Source organism: Podarcis cretensis (genome assembly GCF_951804945.1).
Source record: "Podarcis cretensis genome assembly, chromosome: 4".
NCBI classification, from domain to species: domain Eukaryota; kingdom Metazoa; phylum Chordata; class Lepidosauria; order Squamata; family Lacertidae; genus Podarcis; species Podarcis cretensis.
The window spans coordinates 1,613,924-1,634,687 of NC_137173.1; the positions used below are offsets into that span (position 1 = coordinate 1,613,924).

General features: G+C 50.5%; 4 protein-coding genes across 4 annotated transcripts; all 4 read right to left on the bottom strand.

Annotated features, from left to right (window-relative positions):
- On the bottom strand, positions 1-2,225 carry LOC307214791 (ubiquilin-1-like). The gene has a single exon (XM_079973798.1). The coding sequence runs from the start codon at positions 1,911-1,913 to the stop codon at positions 69-71; it is 1,845 nt and encodes a 614-aa protein (XP_079829924.1). The 5' UTR covers positions 1,914-2,225; the 3' UTR covers positions 1-68.
- A 4,540-nt stretch (positions 2,226-6,765) lies between these two features.
- LOC307214859 (ubiquilin-1-like) lies at positions 6,766-8,620 on the bottom strand. Its single transcript, XM_079973914.1, has one exon. The coding sequence runs from the start codon at positions 8,419-8,421 to the stop codon at positions 7,024-7,026; it is 1,398 nt and encodes a 465-aa protein (XP_079830040.1). The 5' UTR covers positions 8,422-8,620; the 3' UTR covers positions 6,766-7,023.
- Positions 8,621-12,405: 3,785 nt separating this feature from the next.
- On the bottom strand, positions 12,406-13,362 carry LOC307213886 (olfactory receptor 52B2-like; the record flags this gene model as incomplete). Its single annotated transcript, XM_079972116.1, has 1 exon — positions 12,406-13,362. One exon carries the CDS (start codon positions 13,360-13,362, stop codon positions 12,406-12,408), a length of 957 nt encoding a protein of 318 aa, XP_079828242.1.
- A 4,332-nt stretch (positions 13,363-17,694) lies between these two features.
- Positions 17,695-19,491, bottom strand: LOC307214837 (ubiquilin-2-like). Its single transcript, XM_079973885.1, has one exon. The coding sequence runs from the start codon at positions 19,322-19,324 to the stop codon at positions 17,816-17,818; it is 1,509 nt and encodes a 502-aa protein (XP_079830011.1). The 5' UTR covers positions 19,325-19,491; the 3' UTR covers positions 17,695-17,815.
- Between the last annotated feature and the right edge of the window lie 1,273 nt (positions 19,492-20,764).

Genomic DNA, 20,764 nt, shown 5'->3' on the forward strand with positions numbered 1-20,764 from the left:
TTGTAATATCCACCATGCTGACTTTAGTGTGTCAGGTGACCCTACAAGAGGCAAAGGTAAATCTGTTGCTAGGATGCACGAGAGTTCGTAAGCTTTTCAACCGCTGCACCAATATCTCCATCTGTGTCAATTAAAGCTTGCAGGTTCAGTTCCTGGTTCTGGAAGCCCATCATCTGGAGCTGCTGCAGCTGCATCTGATAGAGGACCACTGGAGCTTGCTGATCCATTTCTTCATCTTCCTCCTCCTCCTCATCCTCTCTTCCTCCTCTTCTTCTTCTTCTTCGTCGTCCCCGTCTCCTTTCTTCTGCTTTGGATTCACTGCTTTCTAACTCCAGGCTTTCGTCAGCCGAGATCAGGCTCCCTGCTTCCGAGGACGGGCTCTCTCCCTCGTCAGAGTCTTCCATGCTCTCGGGCTCAACGTCCGGGTCCGTCAAGGCCTGGAGGAAATCGGGCACTTCTCTTGTCAGGGTCAGCAGGCTCATCTGCAGCTGGAGGAGAGCCTGGACCGCTCTGGGGTTGGTCAGCAGTGCAGCGGCCTCTGACCTCTCCAGTTTTGCAGGGAGCTGCTGCACCCACCCTTGAGGCAGAGAAGCATCGTTACTCTCGGGGGAGTTGCAATGGCTGAGGAATAACTGGGTAGGCCCATCGGGTTTCGAGAGGGCATTGGACATGTTCTGCATGAACTCCAGGTTCTCTGTGAGTTGGTGAACCATGTTTTGGATGCTTTCGGACTTGCTCAGCTCAGGCCGGACTCCCGGGCCTAAAGCAAGCAGGATGTAGCCCTGACCAGCATCATTATTGGTACCATTGAGGTCACTGTTGCAGAAATTGTCGCCACCACTGTTGTTGGACTGAGGAGCCCAGGGATTTGGCAGGGGCTCTCTGTTTTCTGTCCGGGCCAGAGGGCTGATCCCCCCAGAAGGGGGCTTGTTCTCTGACGGGGCAAACGTGTTGCCCTGGAACTGGGCTTGGACTGCGTTCAGCATGGGGGCCTCTATGTCGTTGTAGAGCTGCTGCAAGGCACTGTACCCACCTGGGATGCTTTCGAGGTTGCTCAGGGCTCGGTCGTGGTTCCTGATGATCTCGTCCATCACCGCCGGGCTGGTGGCCACGTCGATCATCTCCCGCAGGAACTCGGAGTTGTTGAGGATGTGGTTGATCTCAGGGTTCTGCTCAGCCAGCTGCTGCATCTGCGGGACGGACATGATCATCTGCCTGACCTGCTCGGTGTCGCCAAAGAGGTTCTGCATGAAAGGGTGCTGCATCACCTCGCTGATGAGCTCTTGCCGGGTCATGTCCTGTTCGTGGGCCTCGCCCACAATGTCAGACACGTCCATGGAGCTCAGGCCCAGAACGTTCATGCCAGTGACGCCAACGAGGAAGCCCAAGAGAAGCGGGTTGTTGTTCAAGGTGGAGGCATCCAGGTTCAGAGTGACCATCTGAAGCAAGAGGTTCTCCATGGTCTGCGCGACCAGCTTGTGGCATGAAGCCATCAGCTCTTCCGGCTGGTTGCTCCACTCGGACAGGTCAAGGCTGTGCTCCGAGGAGGCCTCACTGGAGAGCAACATGCTTGTGGGGGGCACGGGCAGGAAGGCAGTGGGGCCGGTGTTTCCCGGAGAGGGCACGGGGTTCCCCGACAGCCTCCTCTGCGACTTGATGAAGAGGTGCACCTTGGACCCACTGACAATCTTGTGCTGCGCCAGAGTGTCCTGGTCCTTGAGGATCTCGCCGGCAAAGATCAGCGACAGCTGCTCCAGGGGCATCTTGAAGCGCTCAGAGATGAGCTTTTTGAAGTCCTGCACCAGGGTGCTCTCAGCCACCTCAAAGTGCTCCTTGCGCTTGAGGGTCTTGACGGTCACCTTGATGACGCGGGTGCCGGCGGCAGCCCCGTGGGGCTTCTTGCTCTCGGACATGGCTGCTGAGGAGCAGAGGTTCAGGGAGAAGGAGGAAAGCGGGACGTCTTCTTTTCCTTCCGGTGTGGCGGTGATGCTGCTGCTGCTGCTAACGCCGCCACTTGTTCCCGTAGAGGACGCGAGAGGTGGGAAGGGGCCAGTGGTCTGCTGCTGCCCCCCTTTGTCTCAACACTAGCCAAGGCCAGAGCGCACATAACAGCGAGATGTTGCCTTCCTCTTCCGCTTGCTCACAACCTGGCAGGCACCTTCATTTTCCTCTTCTCCCCTCTGCTGCTGCCAGAAGACATGGCCTCTCTGTGAAGCTGCCTGGACTGTGAGGTCACCGCTGACCTCACAGAGAACCAGGAGGGGAGGCCCTGGTGGGCCAGGCCTCCATGGGTGCCCCTCTCCCCAATAAAGGGGAGTGCAGTGGTGCACTTAAATGGAGTGACGGGGGGGGGGGAGTGTGCTTTCGTTGCTAATTTTTTTCTTTTTAAAAAATTTTATTGGGAATTTTATTTACAACATAACATAGACCCCCCCACCCCCAATAGTGAAATCCACCCTCATTAAGCATGAACACAACATACAATAAGCATAACATAAAGGTAAAGGTAAAGGGACCCCTGACTGTTAAGTCCAGTCACAGATGACTCTGGGGTTGTGGCACTCATCTTGCTTTACTGGCCGAGGGAGCCGGTGTTTGCCCACGGACAACTTCCAGGTCATGTGGCCAGCATAACTAAGCCACTTCTGGCGAATCAGAGCAGCACACGGCAATGCTGTTTACCTTCCTGCCGGAGCGATGCCTATTTATCTACTTGCACTTTGATGTGCTTTCGAATTGCTAGGTGGGCAGGAGCAGGGACCGAACAACAGGAGCTCACCCTGTTGCGGGGATTCGAACCACCGACCTTCTGATCGGTAAGCCCAAGAGGCTCAGTGGTTTAGACCACAGCGCCACCCGTGTCCCTAAGCATAACATACAACAATACAAACAACCAAATAAAAGACTTCCTTTATCCTGTATCTGGCTTCCTTATTTACTTCTTATAAACTGTTTCCTTTATGAATAATTATTAAGATTTTTCTAATTATAACTGAAATATCCACAAAGTCTCCTGCAGACATTAATCAAAACAAGTCCAGGTATGTATTTTAGGGCACTGTTTTGTGAAGTATTCTCTGCTTTCACCCCATGCTTTTTGAAACTCTTGTCTAGTGTGATCTCTCATTGCTCTGTTAATCTAGCCAGTTCAATATACCCTAACAGTTTGTCTTGCCATTCCTTTCATTGCTAAATTCAATGACATCTAATGACCTGGATGTTGGAAGATTCAGGACAGATAAAAGCAGCACAGATTTAAACTGTGGAACTCATTGCCACAGGAGGCAGTGATGGCAATCAACCTGGATGGCTTTAAAAGAGGATTAGATGAATTCGTGGAGGAGTTGAGGGCTATCAGTGGCGACCATCCAAGATGGCCGTGCTCTGTCCTCCACATTTGAAGGCAGCAATCTTTCTGGATCCCAGTTGCTAGAAGCCACAGAAGGGGAGAGTATTGCTTTTCTTGTGCTGGAGTTTTCCTTGCAGGTTTTCCATGGGGCTCTGAGTGGTCACTGTGAGAACGGGGTGCTTTGAGGACACTGTGAGAAGAGCAGCACTCCTCTTCTGTTCTTGGGAATTTGCTTATTAGGCCAGGCATCCTCTGCTAGACTTGTTGGATTGCTTGCTTTTACTTACATTCCGCCTGGCCTTTGGCTTGGACTCAATTTGATTCCGTCCCCCTCTTTCTTTTTTCCTTTCTCCTCTGTGTTGGAACTCCTATTTGGGGACTTCCCTGGCTTTTTTCTGGCCCATGTAGGACCAGTCTGGATAGTTAGCCTTGGTGAAGACTTGACGTTTTTATCCCCCAAAAAGTTTTTGAGTGAGTTTCCACTGAAATGAGGCTGCATTTTAATGTTTTAATGTATTTTAATCTTGTTTTTCAAGCTGTATTTCAATCAATTGTTTTTATATTTGGTGTTAGGCACCCTGAGCCCGGTCTTGGCTGGGAAGGGCGGGGTATAAATATTATTATTATTATTATTATTATTATTATTATTATTATTATTACATGCCGTTTTCCCACAATGTGTTGTGCCCAAAGGGGCTGACAGAAAGCACACCTAACATCAAAATGGAGAACACTGGGAATACAAACGTACGAAATGCAGAACACACCAGTAAGTTCAAAATAACAAAAGTCAACTATTTAGCAAACACAGAATAAATTCAATTCAATTAAAACAAAATAAAACCCCAGCCCATTAGGCTTAAGGACACAAATACAAAGTGAAAATGTAAATTAACCAACAATAAAGTTTCTGGTACTGGCCTTGCTGCTCTGCAAGGAGCCTGGCTTAAATGCAGTTCAGAGGGGAGGGCATGCAGCTGGCTCCCATGTCTTTACTCCAGAGGAGGCTGGCAGCAGCAAAAGGTCAATCTCGGGGAGGACAATGATGGCCCCTGTCTGCCTCAGCCTCCTCAAAGTACCAGCTCCTGGTGCAGGTCTAATTGCACTTCCCTCCTCCTCGTTCTGTTGAAGGGGGCACTGGATATCTGCCCCCAAAGTCTCACCCTATTGGCACCAAGTGGCTGAGGATTTAATATACTTACACACAAGTTTTCAATAACAACCCTTCCCAAAGAGGTTTCAGAGATACCACAATGTCACGTTCAGGGATCCCCTTCTTTCTTTGAATTCTAGGAAGAAGAGCCAGTGTGGTGTAGTGGTTAAGAGCGGTGGACTCATAATCTGGTGAACCGGGTTTGCTTCCCCACTCCTCCACATGCAGCTGCTGGGTGACTCTGGGCTAGTTACACTTCTTGGGCTTCCCATCGGGGGCATTGGGTTGGCCAGTGTGAAAACAGGACAGCAAGCTAGATGAACCCTCTTTGGCCTGATCCAGCAAGCTTTGGCCTCTTGCATGATCAACAGCAGTGGGATTTACACCTAGGAAAAGTCAAGACTCCCAATAGTTTGGAAGTCAGTTCTAATGGAAGTGTCAGGGTTGGGTAGCACCAGGAGCCAACTGTCTGCAAGAAGTCCTGGAGAAGATAGGCATTCATTCATTCATTCATTCATTCATTCATTCATTCATTTATTTATTTATACATACATACATACATACCCCGCCCATCTGGCTGGATTTCCCCAGCCACTCTGGGCAGCTTTCAACAGAACTTTAAAAACAGAATAAAAGTTCAAAAGCATGTCAAAGTGCAAGTAGATAAATAGGCACCGCTCCGGCGGGAAGGTAAATGGCGTTTCCGTGCGCTGCTCTGTTTCGCCAGAAGCGGCTTAGTCATGCTGGCCACATGACCCGGAAGCTGTACACCGGCTCCCTCAGCCAATAAAGCGAGATGAGCGTCGCAACCCCAGAGTCGGCCACGACTGGACCTAACAGTCAGGGGCACCTTTACCATCTCCACAGCAGCCTTGCAGAGCAGGCCTGGAACACAGGGAAACCCACAAGCGATGATGTGAGGATGAGTGGGTGGTTTGGCTCCAATGTGGACCTGGTTCTAGCATAAGGTTGTCTAGGCAGCAGCCAACTTCATCTGAAGCACAGAACAGCTGGTTCTTGCTAGATGCCCAGAAGGAAGATGGGAACCACGTTGAAATAAACCAGCCAGCCTGCTTCCACAGACAGCACATTTATTGTAGCATAGCCACCCCTTTGCTTCTTTGCTTTTCTGTGGCATCTGCACAGCATCAGGAACAAAACATCCTCCTCTTAGGTTTTCCCTTTTTGGCTTCCATCCCCTCTAGAACTCAGAAGACCCACCTTTTAAAGGTGCAGTGTCCCAAAGAGTGGATGGCCCATGGCATTGCTTTTTAGCCTGTTAAGAACTATATAGTCATTTCCCAAATTGGTCTCTGTCTTCCCCTCTTCATGGCCTGCCTCTCCTCTGTAGGAATTGGCTCTGTCACCCCAACTCTTCCCTTTCCAAATATCATTGTGACCATATCACTCCCTCCTCCTTTGCTCCCTCACTCCTAAATTGTCGGCAAGTGGGGGGCACAGCCATGACCGAGAGTGCAATGGCGAGGCGTGCTTAACCCTTTCTCCTCTCAGGAGAACCAGGGTGGTGCAGTGGTTAGAGTGCTGGTCTAGGACCTGGGACAGCAGGGTTCAAATCCCCCCCACTCTGCCATGAACTTCACCGGGAGGTGAGAGCTGCTGCCTCTCAGCCTAACCTCACAGGCTTGTTGTGGGGATTAAATGAAGAAGAAGAAGAAGAAGAAGAAGAAGAAGAAGAAGAAGAGGAGGAGGAGGAGGAGGAGGAGGAGGAGGAGGAGGAGGAGGAGGAGGAGGAGGAGGAGTTTGGATTTGATATCCCGCTTTATCACTACCCGAAGGTGTTTCTGTGCGCTGCTCTGGTTCGCCAGAAGCGGTTTAGTCATGCCGGCCACATGACCCAGAAGCTGTCTGTGGACAAATGCTGGCTCCCTTGGCTAATAGAGTCAGATGAGCACGCAACCCCAGAGTCGTCCGCAACTGGACCTAACGGTCAGGGGTACCTTTACCTTTAAGGAGTCTCAAAGCGGCTCACAATCTTCTTTCCCTTCCTCCCCCACCACAAACACTCTGTGAGGTGAGTGAGGCTGAGATACCTCAGAGAAGTGTGACTGGCCCAAGGTTACCCAGCAGCTGTATGTGGAGGAGCGGGGAAGCGAACCTGGTTCACCAGATTACGAGTCCACCACTCTTAACTGGGAGAACCATGTGACCACCTTGAATTCTGCAGAGAAAAAAGATGGGATGCAAATGCGGCAAATTAATTGATTAATGGTTCCAAATAAAATAAAAAATAGGAGAGCAGTGAGACTGTTGGCTTTTGTTTATTACATTGCGTGGACATTAAAGTCAACCCATTTCAGAAGCCCCAGCCTACCAGAGGAGACCTTTTCATCGCCCTCACAGTCAGAACAGCCTCCGGTGGCCCCCCCAACTGTGGACCCCTTCCCCTCCAAGCCTCCTCCTCTTGTCCGTGGGCAAAGGGTCTGTCTGGGCTTTGTGGTGGCGCAGCAAGTTTATTCTTGGGAGGGAGAAGATTTGAAGCTTGCCCAGGAGTTGGGTGGTCTTATTCAGAAGCGGCCGACCCCGGGCAGGGGTAGCCATTGACCCAGGGGCTCACCCCCGTGGAGTAGCCTCTCAAGCGCAGCATGAACCAGGGAACCAGCACAGGCGCCTCGGCCATCAGTGCCTGGAGCCCTTGTTCCATCTGCACCCAGGCCTGGATGGCTTTGGGGTTGGACATGGCGGCCACCATCTCTGGGCTCTGCATCTGCTGGGAGAAGTGGAGGACCTGCTGCTGCGCCTGCTCCTGTTGGGCCACCGGAGGCCCTTCTGCGGCCCGCAGGGCGCTCTGCATGAGGGAGAAGATCATGCGTTTGGTGTAAGCGTTGCAGAGGTTGACAATCAGCTTCGGGATCTCGCTGGCGTCCGGTGGTGGGAGGCTGCCCAAGCCAAACGCCCCAGCCCCGGACGTGGGCGGCAGGTTGGGCATGGAGGAGCTTTGCCCTGGAGGGGGAGCCAGGCTGCTGAAGGCGGCAGTGCTCTCCTCGCTGCAGGTGCTGTGGGTGCTGTGGGAGCTGTGGCAAAGGGGCAGAGAGCCCACACGATCCAGGCTCTCCAGCTGGGACCCATGGCTCCTCCCCAGGGTGGAGGCGAAGAGCTCCTGGATGGAGTTGAGCCCTGGTTCTGGTAGCTCACTGTTCAGCTGCCTCAGGGGGTTGTCCCCTCCAGGGATGCTGCCGTGGAGGCTGATCAAGGCTTGGTCTGGAGCCTTCAGGTCCTGGAACATCTCGGGGTTCTTTGCCAGGTCCACAATCTCCCTCATCTTGTCCAGGATCACCCTCATGATGTCCATATTGTTGAGTATGTGTCTGATGGCCGGGACTTGCTGGGCCAGCTGCTGGATCTCTGGGTTGGCCAGGATCACCTGCCGGACCTTCTCGACAATCATCTCTGAGGTGGGCACCAGCTGCCACTCGGAGCTGGAGGGGGCTGCCTCAGGGGACCCCCAGGAGCCCCGCAAGCTCGAGCCGAATGCCGGGGAGGGAAGGCTGCCCCCTGATGGTGTCAGGGCAGGTGGTATAGTCCCGGCAACATAGGGAGACTGCGGAGGGTCTTCCAGGTCCCTTTTGAGAGTCCTGATCACCAGGTGTACAGTCATCCCATCCGTGATCCCGCAGTGGCGGAGCGTGTCCTTGTCCTTCAGGATCCTCCCAAAGTAGACCAGCACCAGCTGGCTGGTGTCGCAGGAGAAGTGCTTGGCAAGCTCCTCCTTGAACTGCTGGATGGTGCTGAGCTCTGGGAGCAGGAACTGGGCGCTGCTCTTGGGGGACTTTGCCGTGATGCAGATGAAGTTGGGGTTGGAGGCGAGGATGGGGCAGGCCTCTGGGGGCCCTTCCGGGTCTTTGTCCATGGTTTCCATGATGCACGGAGGAGGAAGAGGAGGAGGAAGAGGGGCTTGCATGGGAGAAGCGGGGCAGAGGCGTCTCGCTAGGCAGAGAAGGTGCCAGGGGAAGGACGGCACTGCTTAAGTCACCTGCAGGACTGCGCTAAGACAGCCACTGCAGTTGTGGTCCTTTAGGAGAGCAGCTGGCTGCCCCATACACTGGCGCTGGGGTATGGCAAGCCTGATGGCGCTCCCTCCCTGGACCTTCTTCTCTCCCCTCCCTCCCTCCCTCCCTCCTCCTGAGCGAAGGAGCTGCTCTCCACACGGCAGGCACATCAAGGAGTGGGGGGGGGTCACTGTGACATCGCCAGTGATGTCAGCAATGATGTCGCCGCCACCCGCAAAGCTCTTGGTAGCTGGCAGAAGAAGCCTCCAGGAGGAATTGCAGCCCTCAGGTCCCCTCTGGAAGGGACAGGGCTTCTGCTCTGAGGCAAGGCCACCCGAGGCCAGGTCCTAGAGTTACCACTTCATAGAATTGAAGAGGTGGAAGGGATCCCCAAAGGTCCTCTATTCTGACGCCCTGCAGTGCAGGAATCACAGCTAAGGAATCTCTGACAGATGGCCATCCAACCTCTGCTTATAGACCTCTAAGGAAGGAGAGTCTGCCGCCTTCTGGATGAGTCTGTTCCATAGCTGTCAACTTTTTCCTTTTTTTAAGGGAAATTCCCTTATTCCGAATAGGATTCCTCGCAAGAAAAGGGAAAAGTTGACAGCTATGGTCTGTTCCACCGTCCAGCGGTTCAAGTAACAAAATACTTACTTAGGCTCTCCTGGTGTGTGTGCTGGAATCTTTTTGGGGCCTGGTGGGGAGCTTTTATCCTCCTAGGCTTTTCAGAAACTCATTTTTTTCATGCATTTCAGCTTAAAAAACAGCAGCCCTCTTTTACTCTCCCCTTTGGATTTTAAAGCTTTTCATACTGATTTCTTTTTTTAAAAAAGAATACTTTATTTAGAATTCAACAATAATAAAGGGAAAAACCACAGTAGTTGTTACATCAATTCATTACAATTAACCTGATTTTAACAATATACAAATAGTAATAGAAAAATTACACAACATCGGTTTTAACTTACTGAAGTATTCATATTACACTTTTTTCTCTTTATCTCTTTCTTAACAAATCAAAAAGAGAAAGGCTAAAAAAGGAGGCACAAAAAAAGAAAAGAGAAAAGGAAGAAGAAAAGGGGGGAAGGGGGGAAGGGTATTATTTCTACTATTTTTTCACACACAGTTCCAATATGATAGAATACTTTATAGTGATTTTATGCTGCTCTATGATAGCATTATATCAGTCACGCTTGGTGTGGATTGTTTTAGGGTTAGAATTTGAATATTGCATTTCTATTGATTCCCCCCCCCCCAAGACAATGGGTGGTGATAACATTCCAAAGACAGAGGGATAGTGAGCTAGATAAACAGAATGCATTTCTCTCCTTTCCCAAACCGTTTCCTGTGCCTGACGAGCCGCAGGGGGTTGGAATAGACAACGCTTGTGGTCCCTTCCAACTCTACAATTCTATGTAAAGTATTGCACTTGGGCAAAAAAAAATGAGAGGCACAAATACAAGATGGGTGACACCTGGCTTGAGAGCAGTACATGTGAAAAGGATCTAGGAGTCTTGGTTGACCACAAACTTAACATGAGCCAACAGTGTGACGCGGCAGCTAAAAAAGCCAATGCAATTCTGGGCTGCATCAATAGGAGTATAGCATCTAGATCAAGGGAAGTAATAGTGCCACTGTATTCTGCCCTGGTCAGACCTCACCTGGAGTACTGTGTCCAGTTCTGGGCACCACAGTTCAAGAAGGACACTGACAAACTGGAACGTGTCCAGAGGAGGGCAACCAAAATGGTCAAAGGCCTGGAAACGATGCCTTATGAGGAACGGCTAAGGGAGCTGGGCATGTTTAGCCTGGAGAAGAGGAGGTTAAGAGGTGATATGATAGCCATGTTCAAATATATAAAAGGATGTCACATAGAGGAGGGAGAAAGGTTGTTTTCTGCTGCTCCAGAGAAGCGGACACGGAGCAATGGTTCCAAACTACAAGAAAAAAGATTCCACCTAAACATTAGGAAGAACTTCCTGACAGTAAGAGCTGTTTGACAGTGGAATTTGCTGCCAAGGAGTGTGGTGGAGTCTCCTTCTTTGGAGGTCTTTAAGCAGAGGCTTGACAACCATATGTCAGGAGTGCTCTGATGGTGTTTCCTGCTTGGCAGGGGGTTGGACTCGATGGCCCTTGTGGTCTCTTCCAACTCTATGATTCTATGATTCTATGGTTCCATGAGTTCCCTCATCCTAAACAATCCTTACCTTTCCATCCTCTGGACAAGACCTTCCTCACTGCACTGCACCAAATATCATATTACTGGCACAAAATAAATGTTACACCTCTCTCTCTCTCTCTCTCTCTCTCTCTCTCTCTCACACACACACACACACACACACACACACACCCCACTTCTTCTTCATCGTCTTCTTCTTCCTCTTCCTCTTCTTTCTTCTTTGGCGGCCCCTCGTAGCCAAGTTAAAACATGGTTTTAACAATGAGTCTGTAAGTGTCTGTGGAGGCCAATTCTGGATCCACATGTCCTTCCACAGGGGGGACATTGGTTTCTGGGTGGGAGTTGATCCCGGTGAGGGTTTGGCAAGCGTGCCTTCCTCTTAGCACATTTCTCCCTTGCGTCCTGAGTTCGAGCATCTTCAAAGTCCATGGCACCTTTGGTCAAGGCTGTTCTCCAACTGGAGCGCTCATAGGCCCGTGTTTCCCAGTTGTCAGTGTTTATATTACATTTTTTTTAGATTTTCCTTGAGGCAGTCTTTAAACCTCTTTTGTTGACCACCAGCATTACGCTTTCTGCTTTTAAGTTCGGAATAGAGTAGCTGCTTTGGAAGACGATCATCAGGCATCTGCACTCGCTGGATCATCACCTTGTCGTGGTGAGTGGGCTTGCATGTTCCTATGACCCTTGTGAGCGAAGCCATCGGGACTCTCATACTCCTAGCAGGGTCACCCAAGGTGGTGAGGTCAAAGGGAAGGAGCTAGACAAAGAATAATCCAAGAAGTCCTCAAAGGCAGAACAGGTGGATGATAACTAGTGGTATGTTACAATGGCTGTGAAGGCGGATGAGGGCTGCAGCAGATAGGAATCTACTGGTTTGTCGTGACTACTTCATACCATCGGAAAAGAGCCCTACTGAGAAGACTGTGCGTTGGTCAGCGTGCACTGATCTACACACATAAAACAAATTCACGCACAGGCGCCTTCCAAAACACACACACACACCTAGCAGCTCATCTGTACAATTCTTGATGCATTCTGCAGAAGGCACATGCAGAAGACGATGGTAGGGGCAATCTTTTCTGGAAGGTATTTGTATTTCGAGGAGTTTAGTGATCTGACATGGTCGTCTCTTCCTGCCTCTCTTTACCTCCCCTCTCTGTCTCTTGTTCTGCTCTTTGATGACTGAGAATAGCCTTTTAATGCCCTGGTTTGTGGAAGGAAGTAATAGTGTTGGGCACGTTCCTTCTTTGAAGTGAGACATTGGAGAGGTGGCTAGTTAAGGAATCATCTGCGCTAGCTAGTCGGGCAAGGCACGTAGGCTAACAAGTTAGCTATCTGTAAATCAAATGGTTTGGGGGCATAGTTCTCAGAAGCTCATGCAACCTGAGGCCACCTGGGGTCCCATCACCACTTCTTGAGGGCTTCCCAGTGGCAGGTTGAAGTGCTTCCTTGGTAATGTATATAATGCTTATTGTTTAGAATAAAATCTTTAATCTTCTCACTTGTGCTTGTATTGCTTCTGAATCTCATCAAAAGAACCATCTGCATTTGGCAAGACAACAGCCTAGCTCAGGGTGCTGAACTCAGCACTGCTATGGTTACTCTTGCTATATTAAAAAATGTAGATGAATACATCAGATGGAAACCTCTCTCCCTTCATTCTAGGGATCGCCCTCCATCCCTTCAACTTTCCTTGTCAGTGAATGGGGAGCTGCTTTTAGGTAACTGGCCCGTTGAAACATTGGTGGAACAAGCTGGTGACTCTCCGCAGGATCTCCTTGGTCTTCACCCCATAAACAATGGGGTTCAGCATGGGAGGGATGAGGACATACAAGTTGGCCAGTAGGATGTGAACATAGCCTGGGATGTGGTGGCCAAAGCGATGGGCAAAGAAGGAGAAGAATGCAGGTGTGTAGAACATGAGGATGACGCAGAGGTGGGAGCCACAGGTGCTGAGTGCCTTCAGGCGAGCGTCTTTGGAGGAGAGCCGAAACACAGCCCTCAGGATCAGACCGTACGATGCTGCTATCAGCAAGGTGTCCACGCCGATGGCCAAGATAGCCACCATGAAGCCATACCAGATGTTGACCGTGATGTCGGAGCAAGCCAGCCGGGCGATGCCCATGTGCTCGCAGTACGTGTGGGGAAGGATGTTGCGTTGGCAGAATGTCAAGCGCTTGACGAGGAAGATGACCGGGAAAATCACGCAGAAGCTTCTGACCATGGCAGCCAGCCCAATTCTCCGGATGATTGAATTGGTCAGCAAGGTGGTGTAGCGCAGCGGGTCGCAGATGGCGATGTAGCGGTCGAAGGCCATGGCCATGAGGATGGCTGACTCGGCGATGAAGATGCTGTGGATGAAGAACATTTGGGCTAGGCAACCTTCGAAGGAGATTTCCCCGGCCCTGAACCAGAAGATGGCCAGCATTTTGGGAGCAGTGGAGGTGGACAGAAGCAAGTCAGTGACAGCCAGCATGGAGAGGAAGAAGTACATGGGCTGGTGGAGGCTGCGCTCTGTGAAGATGATGAACAACAGAGTGCTATTCCCCACCAGAGCCACAATGTACATCAGGCAGAAGGGGATGGAGATCCAGATGTGAAAGGCCTCCATCCCTGGGATGCCAGTCAAGATGTAGGTGGTGGGGGGCAAGGAGCTGTGGTTGGCTGCCAGCATCTGGGGCCTTGGAAGGGCTTCCTGGTAGCTGTGGTGGACGTAATCAGGAATCCGTTCCCTCTCCAGCAGGCGCTGGATGGAAGACAGTTCACAGGGAAGAAAATCTACTGGGATCCGGAACAAATCCTGAGGAAGATGAGGCAAGCATGTCTTCTGCTGCTCCAAAGGGGAGGACCCGAACTGATGGATTCAAACCACAAGAACGGAGTTTCTGAGTAAGCATTAGAAATAACTTTCTGAGGCCAAGAGCTGTTCGACAGATGCCCTCGGTGGACTCTCTTTCATAGGAGATTTTTTAAACAACGGTTGGGTATTCTTTTGTATTGTGCTTCCTGCATTTACGAAGACAGCAGAGTCAACACAGAGTTAAGCCAGAATGTGGAAACCCTGCAGCCGCGTAGCGGGTCTGTCTGGGGGGTCTCCTCTCCCGCCCACCCTGAACAAGGAAGCTTTGTGTGTGCTAACAAATAATAAATAAATAAATAATACACACGTCTAGAGAACTCATTCAGCTGTCAAACCTCTCCTTCCTTCCCTCCCTCCCTCTGGCATTCGTCTTCTGTTAATCTGACTTTAGCAGGAATGGCACAGCAGACACACAAAGGTGTACGAAAAGACTTCTGTGTTTCTTAGAAGAGGGTGCACCTGGCAGCAATGCCAGGTTGCAAGCAATAGGTTGCAAGTTTAATGCATATACCTCTTTAATTCCCCCATAATTTCCATCTGACATGGGACTTCCCTTCTGTGGTTCCCCGTATTTTCTAATATTGCTGCATATGATAACTTATTCTGCGCCCTGTCCTCACCATAGAATTCCAAAAGTCATCATTTACTGCTGCTCCTTATTCAAATCCTACCTGTGTCTTTATATGTTTACAATAGCTTTTTAAACATTCTGCAAAAGGTTTCCAGTCCTCCTTAAAACCTGCCTTTTCTGGATCTCTAATTTCACTGGGCAGCAATGTCAAGGGCCCTGCCAGATAAGTCCTTCCTAGTCCAAGCTGCCCCTCCTAACCCCTTCAGCACCCCCGTCTAACAGATTTGAACCACACCTGCCCCGGATATTTTGCCCAGCTCCTCCTCGGAAGGCAGCAGCAAGAAACGGCTCTGTGCAAAGTTCTCACCTGCCATTAGCCCCAGCAAGCAGAGAAGCTCAGAGATGGGATTTGGGTCCCCCCCGGCAGCAGCAGAGGCAGGCATTTGAAGGAGGCTGGGTCCAAGGAGCTGAGGGACTTGGTCTGCCTCGTGTCTCCTTGGGAGTCCTGAGGGGGGGGGGGTTGGAGGCAGGTGCTGGTGGAGGAGAAGGGACCTCATGGGACCCACTTTTCTCAGGCTCAGGGGGAATAACCCTGAGGGGCAAGGAGAGCATAACCCTTAGTTTGCTCTGGGAGGCTAAACGATCTTTTCTTCTGTTGCACAGTAAAATACTTGCCTTGTAGTCAGGTCCCAGTCCCACCTGCGTCTTGGGTTCAAGAGAGTCTGGGATTCCCGTAGACATTCTCAGTGGGCATGTTTCCCTACACGCAAACTCTGTGGCCCAAGAACCCCACCCCTGACTCACTGGGCTTCACAGATAGCCGTGGATTTGTACCCATTTGCAGAGAATCAGAGACGAAACTTGTAGAGTTGGGAGGGACCCCTAGAGTCAACAAGTACAACCCCTGCAATGCAGAACCCCAATTAAAGCATCCATGACAGACGGCCATCCAACCTCTGCTTGAAAACCTCCAAGGAAGGAGAGCCCACCACCTCCCCAGGGAGACTGTTCCACTGTTGAACAGCTCTTACCATCAGAAAGTTCTTCCTGATGTATCTTCAGAACCTCTTTTGTTGTAATTTGATTCCATTGGTTCAAGCTTGCTCCACCCGCCATGTGGAAGCCCTTCAGCCTACAGTGGTATGCCATCAAATGCCAACAGTGTCCTTCAGCTCTCTATACTGGACAAACAGGCCAAACCTTACGCCAAAGAATAAACGGACATAAATCCGACATCAGGAACCACAAGACAGAGAAACCAGTAGGAGAACACTTCAATCTCCCAGGACATTCTATACAAGATCTCAAAGTAGCTGTTCTACTACAAAGGAATTTCAGAAGTAGACTGGAAAGAGAAGCTGCTGTATTGCAACTTATCACCAAACTTAAAACCATGGAGAGACCTGGTCTGAACAAAGACATTGGATTCTTATCTCATTATACATGACAAAGCCATTTTTCACCTTTTCACCCCTTGCTTTTTCCTGTAAGACCTATTGCAGTCGTTAAGAGTCGTCAACAGGCTCATCACAACTATCTGCCAACCACCCAATCCCACCACCCTTCTGAGTAATACCCCTCCCCACCTTCTCACTATATAGAAGGGTCTGGTGACTTCTGTTTCAATGTATCTGAAGAAGTGTGCATGCACACGAAAGCTCATACCTAGAACTAACTTAGTTGGTCTTTAAGGTGCTACTGGAAGGAATTTTTTTATTTTGTTTTGACTATGGCAGACCAACACGGCTACCTATCTGTAAGTGGTACCTCAGGTTACAGATGCTTCAGGTTACAGACACTTCAGGTTACAGACTCTGCTAACCCAGAAATAGGACCTCAGGTTAAGAACTTTGCTTCAGGATGAGAACAGAAATCGCATGGCGGCAGCGGGAGGCCCCATTAGCTAAAGTGGTACCTCAGGTTAAGAACAGTTTCAGGTTAAGAACGGACCTCCAGAAAGAAATAAGTTCTTAACCGAAGTACCACTGTATTTGAAGATGGCTATCACGTCAATTCGCTGTCTTTCCTTCTCCATCTCCATCCTTTGTCCCAAAGTGTCCACCTTTGATCTCCAGAGCAGCCTTGAAGCCATAGGGATTTCCAGCTCCTAGGAGCTGAAGCACTTTCGCCCCCGGGGGTTTTTTGGCCACAGAGAAGAGGCTGCTGGACTAGATGGTCCCCTTTTTGGCCTGGCCCAGCAGGTGCTTTTTAAGTTCTTATAGTTCATTTAATGGTTTATTTCATTTCAAAAAAATTGTACACTGCTTGGTTGTTGTTGTTGTTGTTGTTGTTGTTTTTAAACCCACCCTCAGAGCATTTTACAAAAAGATGAAACAAGAAAATCAAGAACAAATTGCAGCCATACCATATCCCCCAACATTCCTTGGATGAACATAGGGACATTTCTCACATACACACCTCAAATGACCCTCAATGATGTCCCATTTTTGTGACACCCCCCCCAAGCATTTCCTATAAAATTAATTGAAATTAATTTTATAATGAAATGATTTTAGAATGTTTTATCATTTTACTATTGTTAGCAGCTCTGAGCCCGGCTTCGGCTGGGGAGGGTGGGATATAAATAAAATGTATTATTATTATTATTATTATTATTATTATTATTATTATTATTATTACTATTATTATTATCGGGAGGACGCTTGCAAGCATTCCCTCCCCCCCACAAGCAGGACACGCTCCACCGTCCTGAGAAAACCCATTGATCCCAATTTTATTCTTTGGTAGATTTAGAAAAAGAAAAACACACATTGATAAATAAATTTAGATGTGGACACACAAATCATTTCTTTTTTTTAAAAAAAATCAAGACTCCCTGTGCTCCACTCCCCATTTCTTTACCCCCAGGGCAGCTCTGCCCTCTGCCTGCACCCCAGAGCTGGTGCATCATGCAGGCGGGGCCTTGGCTGTGGTGGCCTCTCTTCATCCTCACCCGCTCTTCAGCAGCTGCCATGAGCTGCCCAAGGGAGGAGAGGCCACAGAGAGAGAATGGGATGCTCCCTTGCCACCACTCAGGGCAAACTCCGGCTCACCCCGAGCTTAGTGGCAGCAGCAGGGGGAATAGGGACATTCTAGGATCCAATCAGAAGCTGGGGTGGCTTCTGTATACCTGAAGGTGCGTCTCCACCCCCGTCGTTCAACCCAGGCACTGAGATCCAGCACCGATGGCCTTCTGGCGGTTCCCTCATTGCGAGAAGTGAGGTTACAGGGAACCAGGCAGAGGGCCTTCTTGGTAGTGGCACCCCGCCCTGTGCAACACCCTCCCATCAGATGTCAAGGAAACAAACAACTATCTGACTTTTAGAAGACATCTGAAGGCAGCCCTGTTTAGGGAAGCTTTTAATATTTAATGCTGCATTGCTTTTAACACTCGATTGGGAGCCGCCCAGAGTGGCTGGGGAAACTCAGCCGCATGGGCAGGGTATAAATAATAAATTATTATTATTATTATTATTATTATTATTATTATTATTATTATTAATTCCCTGACTGTCCCTGGGAAATCGGGGCGCTTGGAGGGTACGCCTGCCAACAGAGGAGCCAACAGAGGAGACTTTTTGAAAGATTTAAAGCCTTTTAATCACAAACCATGTAATCCACGCCTTTGCAGAGCTCCAGCATCGGCACAGCAGCTGCAGGAGTCCAGCCTCGGCTCAGCTTCCGTCCTCTTCCGCCTCAGAGTTTGTATGTCCGCTTCTGCTTGGAAGACGGCTGCGCGGACGAGCCCCGCAGGCGGCTGGCAGTCTTCACGCCAGCTAAGAAGTCAGCGCCCACCAGAGTCTCCAAGATCTGCTGGGCAGTGACATCCTGGCGTCCCACCCTCGAGACGGGGGGCACCATGTCGCAGAGGGAAGTGATGGAGTGCGCCCTCCGCGCGGGCCGCTCGGATCTGCCTCGCCTCTCTGTTCCCGGCTCGTCTGTGGCGAGTGCCTGCAGCCTCTGCTGGATTTCTACCAGCCCCTGGATCTCCTTGGGGCTCCAGTTGGCCAACAGGATGTCTGTGTTTTGAATCTGCTGGAGGAGGTCTGGGACCTGCGGGGCCGCCTGCCCCTGGGGGCTCCTGGACACGGAGGTGTTCCTGCGGACCATCTTGGCCACCACCTCTGGGGTGTGGCTGCTCCTGGAGGGGCTGCTAGATGCAAGGTTCTGCATCAGATGCTTTATGATTTGGTGGAGGAGGTTCTTCACCGCTGCCGAGGCGAGTTGTCCTGTCTCTCCCCTGAAGGCGCCGCTTTCCCCGTTGCTCTGATCGTTGCCATTGGGTGCTAGATTCTGGGCGCCAGGCTTTGGAGGCCAAGTTCTGGGAGAAGGCAGCCTCTCCCGGGCCCTCTCAAGCCTTTCACCGTGGTCAAAGGTGGGTGGGTGGCCCCCCAGGGATCCTGGCAAGGGGCTTGCCCCACACCGCTTAGGAATGGCCTTCTGCCCTAGTCCTCTTTGTGCCTCGGGGAACGCACCCTGAAGGACACTGTTGTTGTCTCCACCAGGGACGCTTCCAGGACAAGTGGTGGCCTGGGGAGGTGATTTGATGAACTCCTTCACGACCGCTGGGTTCCTTGCCAGTTCCACCACCAACCTCATTCCTTCTGGGGAGCTGAAGACGTGGCTGATCTCAGGGGCTTTCTGCATCACCTGCCGCACCTGTGGGTTGCTGGTGACCAGCTCCTTCATCAGGTCAGGGCTGGAGAGCTTGCTCTGAATGAAGGGGTTCTCCAGCAGTTGCACCATCATGTCTGGGTTGGACATGAGCTGGCTCTGGAACTCTGAAAAGTTGGCTGTGTTGAGGCCCAGGCTGGCGGTCAGCTCCCGGAGGCCATCGCTGGCAAAAGCGTCTCCCCGAGGAGGCTTCTGATCTGGGGCAGTGCTGGTAGGGCTGGCGGAAGCCTGTCGGGACAGGCGCCCCCGGGGAGACCGGACAACCACGTAGACTGTTGCGTCGTAGTCTAGGTGGATGCCATGCTGGCCAAGGGTCTTGTGGTCTTTCAAGATCCTTCCGACATACACCAGCACAATTTGGTCAGGAGAAGAGGAGAAGTGCCTGGCGACGTGTTCTTTGAATTCTCGGACCAACATCTCCCTGTGGACCAGAAACTCTTCCTTCTGCCACGGAGTCTTCACGATGATCCGAACAACTTGGGGCTCAGCGGCTCTGAGGTCAACCCCCGGGATTCTCTGGCTTTCGACCATAATGCTGCCAAGATTTGAGAGCAAGAAGCAAAGACCAAAGTCAAGCTTGGCTTCTCATCGCACTCCAAAGTGGCCCTACCTTCTTTCCTCTGTCACCACGCAAGCTGTGGGGTCCCTCTTCTCGACACCCCCTCCCTCCCCCAGCCCACAGGCCCTACACAACCTTCTGGTGTGGAACCCGTGATTTGTGATGTCAGCGCTGAGGTCGCCGGATGCAACTGCCCTTGGCCCAGTGACCCAAGAGGGACTCTGTAGCCCAACCCAGCCCAGAATTCCTCCCCGCCCCCCGCCCCATATAATTTAAATTGGAGTTTTAACATTCCTTGTTTTCTGTCTGTAAATCAATCCTTTTCTTACAATGCTACCGTTTACAGAAGGAAAATAAGGAAGAACAGTGAGAGAAAGGGGATACAGAGAAGGGCCACCAAGATGATCGAGGGTCTGGAGACTAAGCCTTGTGAGGGAGCAGGTTTAGACTGGAGAAGAGGAGGCTGATTAGGGATATGAGAGACATCTTAAAATATCTTAATGGCTGTCACATGGAAGAGGGAGCAAGCTTGTTTCTCCTGCTCCAGAGGGTAGGAGTGGAACCAACGGATTCAAGTTACAAGAAAGGAGATTCTGACTAAACTTGAGGAAGAACTTTCCAACAGTTAGAGCTGTGGAAAGGACTCCCTTGGGAGGTCACGGACTCTCCTTCCTTGGAGGTTTTGAAGCAGAGGTTGGATGGCCACAGTCATTTATTGTGATTCCTGCATTGCAGGAGATGACATTTGGTATATCTTCCAACCCTACATTTCTATGATTTTATGCAGCATCAATGCAGACATGGAGTATGACATGCAGCATGAGTGCAGCAGGGTATTTTTGAGGCTGAGCAAATATTCCTACATATTTGGAAAAGAAAATACTGCAGGAACTGTCGGTATGCTGAGCACAAGGGGGATGAAACAGAAATGTCAACCCTAATTCCCTCGCTTTCTTATCATGTGGACACCATATGGACAGAGATGCAAAGGGCTTAGGACTGCAATACCCCCAAGGACCACCTCTCCCCATATGAACTGACCTGGACCCTGTGATCATCAGCTGAGACTCTTCCTCATGCGCTTCCCCCACAAGGGGTCCATAGGGTGGTAACACGAGAACAGGGCCTTTTCTGCAGTGACTCCCCACTTGTAGAATGCTCTGCCCAGGGAGGCTCGCCTGGTGCCTTTGTTACATATCTTTAGGTGCCAGGAGAAAACCAGGCCTTGGGCTCGTTAACATTCTATGGAATTTACGTGTGTTTGTGGGAGAGGGCTGTTGGTTTGTGTTTGTTTTATTATGTATTTTGTCTTCTCGTTTTCTATTTTTATGCTGTGATCCGTCCTGTGGCCTTTGGAGGAAAAACAGTATGCAAATTTAAATACTAAATAGAATAAAATAAAACACAATAAA